General features: G+C 40.3%; 2 protein-coding genes across 2 annotated transcripts in view; both read left to right on the top strand.

The window, feature by feature from the left end:
* The window catches only part of hadhab (hydroxyacyl-CoA dehydrogenase trifunctional multienzyme complex subunit alpha b), a 7,791-nt gene extending 4,837 nt beyond the window's left edge, over positions 1 to 2,954 (top strand). The window contains 7 exon segments of the mRNA XM_034144475.1: positions 30 to 116; positions 190 to 330; positions 859 to 927; positions 1,078 to 1,273; positions 1,367 to 1,481; positions 1,698 to 1,843; positions 2,248 to 2,954. Coding sequence (XP_034000366.1) covers positions 30 to 116; positions 190 to 330; positions 859 to 927; positions 1,078 to 1,273; positions 1,367 to 1,481; positions 1,698 to 1,843; positions 2,248 to 2,393 — 900 coding nt within the window. The 3' untranslated portion in view covers positions 2,394 to 2,954.
* A 210-nt stretch (positions 2,955 to 3,164) lies between these two features.
* LOC117493888 (kinesin-like protein KIF3B) lies at positions 3,165 to 10,021 on the top strand. Its single transcript, XM_034144472.1, has 8 exons — positions 3,165 to 4,793; positions 4,890 to 4,991; positions 5,123 to 5,245; positions 5,511 to 5,629; positions 6,262 to 6,378; positions 7,300 to 7,414; positions 8,093 to 8,271; positions 8,859 to 10,021. Exons 1-8 carry the CDS (start codon positions 3,390 to 3,392, stop codon positions 9,010 to 9,012), a joined length of 2,313 nt encoding a protein of 770 aa, XP_034000363.1. The 5' UTR covers positions 3,165 to 3,389; the 3' UTR covers positions 9,013 to 10,021.
* The last annotated feature ends 213 nt before the right edge of the window (positions 10,022 to 10,234 follow it).

Below are 10,234 nucleotides of genomic sequence, written 5' to 3' on the forward strand. Positions count from 1 at the left end.
ATTAGTTAAATTTGACCTTTTGTGTGCAGGTGATTTCCCCTCACTGCATTTTTGCCACCAACACGTCTGCTCTGCCCATCAAGGACATCGCTGCTGTCAGCAAGAGACCAGACAAGGTTTGGAGAGTCTTGTAGTTATACTTTATCAAAGAAACCATGGTTGCTGAATACTTTTACTGTGTATCCTCAGGTGATTGGGATGCACTACTTCTCTCCAGTGGACAAGATGCAGCTCCTGGAGATTATTACCACTGATCAGACGTCAAAGGACACGACAGCCTCTGCTGTGGCCGTCGGCCTGAAGCAGGGCAAAGTCATCATCGTTGTTGGGGTGAGGTTTTAGCAACACATGAGATTCCCTTTTCTCTTCATAGTTACCAAACATTCTATATGAAACTTTATTGTTATTACTATATATATTAGGGATAATGTTTATTATTAGGAATGATAAAAACAGACATACAAGTTGTTTTGTTGCCACTTTAGACTCTGATATTCTGCACAATCTTTTATTCTTAGGTGACAAATTCGTATCGTAAACATTTATTTTATATATTTATATTTCTTATAAACAATCCTTTTTATATTTTTTAGTTGTATAATAATTTTTTTATAGCTTTTGAAAAAGTTATATGTGTTCCTTTTTTACAACTTTATTCCTTATTTGTATTTTATATTATTATGTATTTAAAATTATACACCAAAGCAAAGTCTTTGTCCTTAGCAATAATCCTGAATTTGAAATACTAAAATATTACTTGCATTAGTAGCTTGACTTAATTACAACCTTGATAATGCACACTAATAATTGCTAAATGTTATTGGCCCCTAATACAAATGTAAACGCATGTCTTTGCAGGATGGACCTGGTTTCTACACAACAAGGTGTCTGGCTCCCATGTTGGCGGAAGCAGTTCGAGTACTTCAGGTCAGTGTGTTCCTACAGCGGGAAACACAGCTGGTAACATTGTTTTTATTATGTAGTGTAATAAAAGGATTTAAGACCTAAGATGTAGCCCATTCATTATTCAGAGATAGCTGTTAAACGTGTGATACATTTATCCATCTGCTCTCACAGGAAGGACATGACCCCAAGAAGTTAGATGCTCTCACCACAAGCTTTGGGTTCCCGGTGGGTGCCGCCACGCTGGCTGATGAAGTCGGTATCGACGTCGCCGCCCATGTGGCCGAGGACCTGGGCAAAGCTTTCGGCTCCCGCTTTGGGGGTGGGAACGTGGAGGTTCTGAAGACCATGGTGGAAAAGGGATTCAAGGGTACGGATGATCACATAAAAGAATTGTGCTCCACGAAAAGTTTGATAAAGTTGATTTAACTGTATTCATTCTTGTTCTTTCTTTATTTTTAAGGCCGCAAATCAGGAAAGGGTTGCTACGTCTACCAGCCAGGACTCAAGACCAAAGATGTGAACCCAGAAATTGGAGATATTCTTGAGCAATTCAAGCTGACACCAAATCCTACTGTGTAAGTTAAAACTGGACAATTAAATGTAGTGATTTATGTCATAATATTTGCCTTGTCTATTTTAAAATGACTATTGCAAGTATAACATGTGTTTGCTGTTGATTTGGACAAATTGTTAAATTTAGACGAAACAAGACCTATGGAGCCCTAATATTACATTACATTTGACTGATTTGAATACGTTTGAATATTTACTTACTTGTGAATCTTTTACAGTTCATCCGACTCTGATGTGCAGTTCAGGCTGGTTTCCCGGTTCGTCAACGAGGCGGTGATGTGTTTGCAGGAGGGCATTTTGAACGGCCCTCTGGAAGGAGACATCGGGGCCGTGTTTGGGCTCGGATTCCCCCCCTGCCTCGGAGGTCAGAGTTCAAACTAAGTCTCGGTCATCTGAGCCGCTCGTGCTCCAAGGCTGCATCCTCTGTCAATAAAAAGAGCATAAGGAGTGTCCTCTTTGTTCCATGTTAGGTGTAAATTGAAAAGCCCAGGAATTGCATTTAAGGATACAATGTGACTTTAAAAAACGGTTTAAATGTTTTTATCTAGTTTTATTTATAGTTCAGTAACTCAGTCTAGCCTGAGGTGAGGTTAAGCCGGAAAAGCTAAGGATTAACATGGTTAAATTTAATGAAATAATCCTGGTTTAAACATTAACCTGGCTTTCTGAAAGACCCCAATGCTGTTCAAAGAAAATGAAAACAATATATTAGTTATTTAACATGTAACTTGATAATATCTCTAACATATAATATTTGACCTCTTCCAGGACCTTTCCGTTTCGTGGACAGCTTTGGTGCCGATAAGCTGGTGGAGAAGATGAGGCGTTTTGAATCCGTCTACGGGAATCACTTCACACCGTGCCAGCTCCTCCTCGATCACGCAAACGATCCGAGCAAGAAGTTCTTCAACTGACCGACTCACCGTGTGTGCCAGTAGCTGTCAATAGTCCTCCAGTATGCCGCTAGAATGTGCCTAACATTTATACCACGAGTGGAGGGGCAAACATACTGAAATGCACTCATGTTGTCAGTTTATTAGGTACACTTAAGTAAAATCAATGCAGTTTAATGCAGCAGTCCTACGCCTCAACAGACAATTAACATTATAAAATGGTACAATTTATCACAGGGCTGTTGTTATCTTAGTTTTAGCTGGTGCACCTAATAAAGTGCCACTGAGTGTGTTACGTCAGCAACATTGGATGTTCTTTTGTACTTTAACATTATTGATTTACCTGATGATAATGTATAGATTAAGGAGGCTTATTCACACATTGCGGATGTAAAAAGACTGTGGATGTGAAATAATTAAAATATTTTCCAAATGTGGCACATTTTCATTATTAATGAATGTCTGTCTACCAGTATGGTTCAGAGACTGGCTTTCTTTTATTGTACATTAAAGACTTTCTGTCCTGGTCTGAACAATGCTGTAAATGTGGAGCCCGAATAAAAACATTGTTATGGAATCAAATCAGCTTTTTACCCTTAATATGTGTTCAGGTGCAAGTTATGAAGGTAATATATCAAGATTACAGAATGAGATCACAGCTGCGTACCATGAGAAGATTTGCTCCAATCAGATTGGTCGCACAGGTCACATGACAGCTGTCTATTGTCCGCAGAGCAGGGTGTGTACCGCGGGGAGGCTGTGTGGGCTGGGCCGGGGCGGATGGGTGTTTTTTCTCCAGTAGCTGCCTGCAGCCTCTACATTTCTTGTGACATCGCCTCTGTTGGGGAGGATGCTCTGCGCGGAGGAGACGCTCCTGATGGATTACATGAGGTGTGTCTGTCTGACATGAAATCACAGCGGCTGCACCTGCATGAAGAAGAAAACATTGGGAGAGGACCCCGCCCCAGAAAATGCATGTTTAAAACGTGGTGAGGATACTTTTCACTTCTGACCAGCATGTCTAAAAGCAAACAGTGCGAGGCGGTGAGGGTGGTGGTCCGCTGCCGGCCCTTCAGCAGGAAGGAGGAGAGCCAGGGCTGTGAAGACGTCCTGCAGATTGATGACAGGCTGGGGCAGATCACCATCCGGAACCCGAAGGCACCACCTGATGAGCCCATGAAAGTGTTCACGTTTGATTCAGTGTACGGCTGGGACTCAAAACAAGTGGACATTTATGATGATGCTGTGAGACCTCTGGTGGAGTCTGTGCTCAAAGGCTTCAATGGGACTACATTTGCGTACGGACAGACCGGGACAGGTAAAACGCACACCATGCAGGGGGTTTCAAACGACCCCGAGATGAGAGGGATTATACCAAATTCATTCCAGCACATTTTTACACAAATATCCAGGACACAGAATCAGAAATACCTGGTGAGGTCATCCTACATGGAGATCTACCAGGAGGAAGTCAGAGATCTGCTGTGCAAAGACAACAACAAGAAGCTGGAGCTGAAGGAAAACCCAGACTCTGGGGTCTATGTGAGGGGTCTCTCTTCAGTGGTGACTAAAAACGCCACTGAGATTGAACATGTGATGAACATAGGAAACCAGTCCAGGTCTGTGGGGTTCACCAACATGAATGAACGCAGCTCTCGCTCTCATGCCATCTTTGTCATCACCGTGGAGTGCAGTGAAGTAGGGCCAGATGGAGAGGACCACATCCGGGTGGGGAAGCTGAACATGGTTGACCTGGCTGGCAGCGAGCGCCAGAGCAAGACAGGTGCGAAAGGGAAGCGACTAAAGGAGGCAGCCAAGATCAACCTGTCCCTGTCAGCTCTGGGGAATGTCATTTCAGCTCTGGTGAACGGGAAGAGCACACACATCCCTTACAGAGACTCCAAACTCACCCGCCTCCTCCAGGACTCACTGGGGGGCAACGCAAAGACTGTGATGATAGCCACGGTGGGGCCATCGCACAAGGACTTTGAGGAATCCCTGGCCACGCTGAGGTACGCCAACAGAGCCAAGGAAATAAAGAACAAACCTCGGATTAATGAGGATCCCAAAGACGCCCTGCTGAGGGAGTTTCAGGGGGAGATAGCACGCCTGAAGGCCCAGCTGGAGGAGAGAGGGATGCTGGCGAAAGAGAGGAGAAGGAGAAGGAACAGCAAGAGGCTGAGTCAAAGTCTGGCGGGGATGGAGGAGGAGATGCTCAATGAGAGGGATGCAGACGTGTGGAAGGCTTTTGTGGATGAACCAGTGGTGAGGCGTCCTATAAAAGAAGGGAGTGACCACCCCAAGGTGATGCTCTGCCAGGGGAGCGGAGAGAGGCTGAAGCACCTGAAAGACAACCGGAAAAGTTTAGTGGACATGCAGTGGGATCCAGACGCTTTGGAGAAGATCATTGAGAAATATAAGGTACATCACATACAGTACAGTACAGTCTGATGAATGAGACACTGGTGGAACAAAAGAAATGAACATAAATAATTCATTGTATGTCTGGGTTCACAGGCTATGGAGAGCAAACTGTTAGTGGGAGGAAAGACGATAATTGATCACACTAATGAACAACAAAAAATGCTGGAGTTGAAGAGACAAGAAATTGCAGAACAGGTAAAAATATATTGCTTTTTTTTGTTTTAAAACATACTTTTGTATTGCAGATAATAATTGTGGGTCTGAACCTACACAGGAATATTATTTTTAAAATAGGCGTAATTTGAATGTTCTGTGTGATTTTGCAGATAAGACGAGAGAGAGAGATCCAGCAGGAGATGATGTTGCAGGACGAAGAGACCTTAGAAATGAGAGAGACGTTCTCCTCCCTGCAGCAGGAGGTGGAACATAAGACAAAAAAGCTGAAGAGGGTAAGATGACTCACCCGCTGACGCATCCTAATGCTATCACAAAAGCAATAAAACCTAATTTCATTTGCAATAAAAAAAAATCAAGAGTGACATCACCAGAAGTAACAACAGAGAATCTTGTTTCTTTGTCTTCAGGAATAAATACATCTCGTCTCCTATATGTATAGAGTATAGTTTTTCATATATATAAATAACTTGTGGAGGAACGCATTAGTGACACCAGATATATTGTAGTAATATTATATATGTGCTCTTCTTTGTACAGTTGTATGCCAAACTACAGTTGGTGAAGGCGGAGACGAGAGATGTCATCGATGAACACGTAGTAATCCGACAGGAGCTCGAACAGACGCAGACCGAACTCACCAGAGAACTCAAGTACAAGTGAGGAGACACCTTTTGGCTGTTGCATTATTGTCCTTGTGTTTTCTCACATCATTAAAGCTGCAAAGATAAATCGAATAATCTATCAGTCGGTGGATAGAAAATTATAACGACAAATTGGATCATCAATTCAACATTTAATTTAATTTCCATGCAATAAATGTCAGGAAATGCTGTTTCCATCCTCTCAACTGCACAAAATCAGAAATGTCAAGACATCAAATTGGATTTTGATCAATATAAACAATAATTAATGTAATTTCAGAGCATTTTGGTCTAAATAGGATGATTTCCCTGTTGTATTAGGATATCAGGAAAGGAGCGCAACTGTAACTAGGCCAGGAAATAAATGCTTTTTGTTGCTCGGTAAGCAGTTTTTTTAATGGGCAGAGAGAGCTGAAAGAAATCAGCTAGTAATGCATTTTTTAATTATACATACATATATGTGTATTGTACCATTTTCAAGGCATAAAAGGTATTTTTCATATAAATGTAGGAAAATGTTTATTACCTTTATTCTAGTAGTGTGTTTTGAGCCTGTGAAGTAGGTGAACTATTTCATTTGATTTAGTTGTTTTAATGTAATGCTTCCTCTGACCCCAGCTGATACACACTTGTGTTTCACTTGGCAGATATCTCTTGATTGAGAACTTTATACCTCCAGAGGAGAAGAACAAGATCATGAACAGGCTGCACTTTGACAGCGAGGAGGATCAGTGGAGACTGCACTCCGTCATCCCCTCAGAGAGGTCAGTGATTTCATGTCACATCGCTGACATCAGCTACTCTCTGTGATACTGTGAAAAACTACTTAACTCTGCTTTTACTATGCTTTTTATTTTGATCTACATAATGTTACAATTTCTGTAAAATTAAGGAAATCTGTTCAGCATGCCATATCAATTTAACTGAGAAACACTGCAATTTCCAGCAGTTCAGAGTGGGCTTTACATCTGAACAACTGCAAAGTGCGGAGGTGCCTTCTCCAAAGCTGACAAATGAATACCAATAACATCTATATTAGTTAAAGACATGCGTATCTCTTGATGTCTGAAACTCAAATTAAAATAAAATGTAACTTAAATGTAAAATGTTTGCTTGTATGAAATCAAGCTCTCAAGTAAAAAAAGAGCTTATCCTGGCACTTTGATGTATCTGGTTTTTCAAAAAACACTAAATACAACATTTATTTTTATAAAATGTTTCTTTTTAGAACTCTGACATAATGGTAACATTCATTTCAGAAAAACTGCTGATTTTTTTCATTAAAAGTTTATCAGAATTCTAAGATAATAATCTTGTTAAATCAGACAAATAAGAGGATAATTGCATCAAGTACGGTAAATGCCTTTTGTGTTTCCATGTATTTGAAATATCCTACAGTTTTTGCAGTCATGTCAGCCCCGGTGTCTATTTTCATACAACCACCAGGAGTCACTAAAGTCAGAGGTTTTTAAAATGTAAACAGAAGGGCGTAATGTAATCTGACCTCACATGCTATAGGTCATTTATGCAGTCTGCGTCTCCAAGAAACAGATATTTGTTCTTTAGAAATCGAGACACTTTTTCTTTACTGAGACAGTGTGAAAGCTGAACAGCAGATAAGGAAGGATAACATTTGACCACAGAAGCTGAATATAAAGCCTTCCTTTCCCATGTCCTTACCCCAGTGCCCCCACTCAGGTCAAGCGAAGGCCTCCCTCGGCGGTGGGATACAAGAGGCCAATCAGCCAATATGCACAGATGGCTGTTTCCACGGCAACTGGGGTCCCATACAGATACCAGGTCAGTGCTCGGGACAGTTGGAGAAAAAGGACAGCAGAGAAAGAGATGTGAAATCATCGGTCTCTTAATCAGCCGCTCTATGTGTTCACACCCTCCAAGTAGCCATGGAAACTATTCACATCTTAAACAGTTGCATCTTATGACAGTGCACCACTCATTTAATATCACAAAGTAAAGAAATACTGTTTGACTGACACGTTTTATGTTGTCAAGGGAACCAGGTTTAGAAATGCTAACCCACTTTTTTAAGATTTTAGAACTCATTCCTGCACTTCTCTATAATATTCAATGATAAGATAAGATGAGATAAGATGTACTTTATTGATTGATTGAAAAAACAAGGCATTGCACATAAGTACAAATTGAAAGAGTAGAAATAAGCTATTCTAAAATGTAAACATCTAAAAATTGAAATAAAACAGCATTAAAAAGTAGAAAATATACAAGCTGACGGTGAAGATAAAAAATCTATAAACTATCTGACGAATAAAACACTATTGTAGGGCAGCAAACAGTTAACAGTATTACATTCATTTCAACAGAATTATTTAAAAAAGGACGGCAATACACTCAAGTCCACACACTGTTGCTTTGAGGAAAGCTCCTTGCTAAATAAATGCATTTACATTTGTAGTAATGGTATAATAATTATAGCTGTCCTTGTTTCTGTCCTTACAGGCGGAGAACATAATGCTGTTGGAGTTAGACATGTCTCCACCCACCATGTTCTCCTTGAACCTTGATGGCGCTCACCTGGAGAGAGCCTTTTCCCCCAGGCTGATGGGGGATTTCCTGGTCACTGTCCCCATGAGAGAGAGGAGCCCTGCAGTGTCCCGGGTCAGGAAATCACAATCCTGGTGAGAGAAGGATGCTTTAAGGGTCAATCCTAGTTCCTTAAATACAGTTATAAGTACAGTATTTCTTTTTTTAAATGAGAATCAATTGGTATGGACTTGCCACAACTCTCAGCACTTGATTAAATAACAGTACTTATTTACTACATATGTTACTATTGTTAAATCCCATTAAAGTACATTTTAATACATACTTTGGTTATTTTATGATGTGGGGCAATCCAAAATTAAACGTATTGCATCTAGGGCTTAGCAATTCAATATACAATACAACTGAAAAATCAATTATAATTCTCACTGTAAAATTAGACTAGTGATGTCATTTTTCAGATCTACCAGACTCTTCTACTGTATCTGTTCTATGATTTGCCTTTACTTACTTAGTCAATAAATCCACATTACTGATGATTATCATCAAATTCTCATTGTAAATATATTATGTGAAAGCATCTATGGCAAGTAGTCACAATATCGAAATTGAGGTCTTTGGTTAAATATGTATCGGGATATTCTATATTGTTCATATAACCTGGCCTTGATTTCTTGATTAAATAATAAGTGAATATGTTTTTACTTTGAATGCTCTACAGGTATCAGGCACCGCAAGCAGCATCCATCCCATCATCGGCATCATCGACCACAGTGACATCGGGATCTCAGAGCTCCTCTCCCTCTCACAGACAGAGAAGACCGTCATCCGCTGCCTATCTTCCGCAGGAAGGAGCGAGTCAGACAAGCCCCTGATGTGTTTCAACACAACTGCAACACAGGGCTGGCCTGAGTTCAGCGTGGCACAAAGGACTCCAGATTAACATCTAGGAGACATGGGGGGAAATCTTATGCCTTGATTTAAAATTGATTTCACCCCTCGTTGTGAGAAATAATTACTTGATATGCATGTGTTCAGTGTGAAGGGGAAGTTTGGCTTTTCTTAGTGGGGTTGTATGAGGTACTTATCCATGGTTATTGTATTTTATCATAGTAGTTGATGACTGCTTGTTCGAAGAAACAGACATGGAAGTTACAAAATATATTGTAGCCACATAAAAAAGGCCTACCTGAAAAACTCAAGAACAGTTTAAGTGTGCGCAATATTCAAAATATTTTCTTTTTTTTACTTGCTACATACAGCCGTTCCAGACAGGGAATTAATTCCTTTTTTACCCTCCCTCCAAGCCGCCAGACGTCCTTACATAAACAGTAATTTCACCTCCCACAACAGGGGAGTTCTTGATCTACTGCTGCCTTGACCATTTGTTTGTTTTTGTGTGACTTTGGTGAATCTAAACTAACCAAAGTACGTACCTTATAAAACCGTACTTCAAAAAAATCTAAACTATCCCTTCAAACGTGAAGACACGCATAGTTTTTGCCAACACTTGTCTAAAGAACATGTTGTTTCTCTTGACTTCCTCCAGTCTCAATGAATAGCACAGACTAAATGTAATGTCCTGAAACCAGACATATTGTATATTGTTTGGAGGATCTTTACAGCTCTTTTTTTATTTTATAAACATTTTAATTATAGTTTATTTTGGAGATGTACCTGTTCTTTGCCAAAACAGTGGAGGGTGGTGAGGACACACCCTGGTTTAGCCTGTATGCTTGATGACTTGTTGCTTGGATTTCTAGCTACTGTAATTGTGAGCCAAAAATGTGAAGAAAGCCTGCAACGCTCTCTTGATTAGCTGCCTTATAGATGTGAAACCATGCAAAGTCCATTTGCTTACACATGAAAGTAAACACTGAAATAATCTCGAACTGCCTTCTGTATTTTCTTTCCAAGACCTACAGTTTCCATAATTGCTTGTGACAGCGTTTTAAACAAAATGTGGGACAATCTTAAAGACATTGCAGTTACAACTCTTAAAAACAACATGTGGGGAATCTTGAAGTCTTTGCAATGGCAGCTTTATAAACATTGAGTGCAGTTATGTAAAGTAACTAAGTACATGTACTCAAGTAC

This window comes from Trematomus bernacchii, unplaced genomic scaffold (assembly GCF_902827165.1).
Source record: "Trematomus bernacchii unplaced genomic scaffold, fTreBer1.1, whole genome shotgun sequence".
Classification (NCBI taxonomy): Eukaryota; Metazoa; Chordata; class Actinopteri; order Perciformes; family Nototheniidae; genus Trematomus; species Trematomus bernacchii.

Coding starts and splice junctions, on each gene's coding strand:
- LOC117493888 (XM_034144472.1), top strand. CDS start 3,390: ATGTCTAAAAGCAAACAGTGCGAGGCGGTGAGGGTGGTGGTCCGCTGC. Junction 4,992..5,122: donor GACAAGAAATTGCAGAACAG/GTAAAAATATAT, acceptor GTGATTTTGCAG/ATAAGACGAGAGAGAGAGAT. Junction 5,246..5,510: donor AGACAAAAAAGCTGAAGAGG/GTAAGATGACTC, acceptor TTCTTTGTACAG/TTGTATGCCAAACTACAGTT.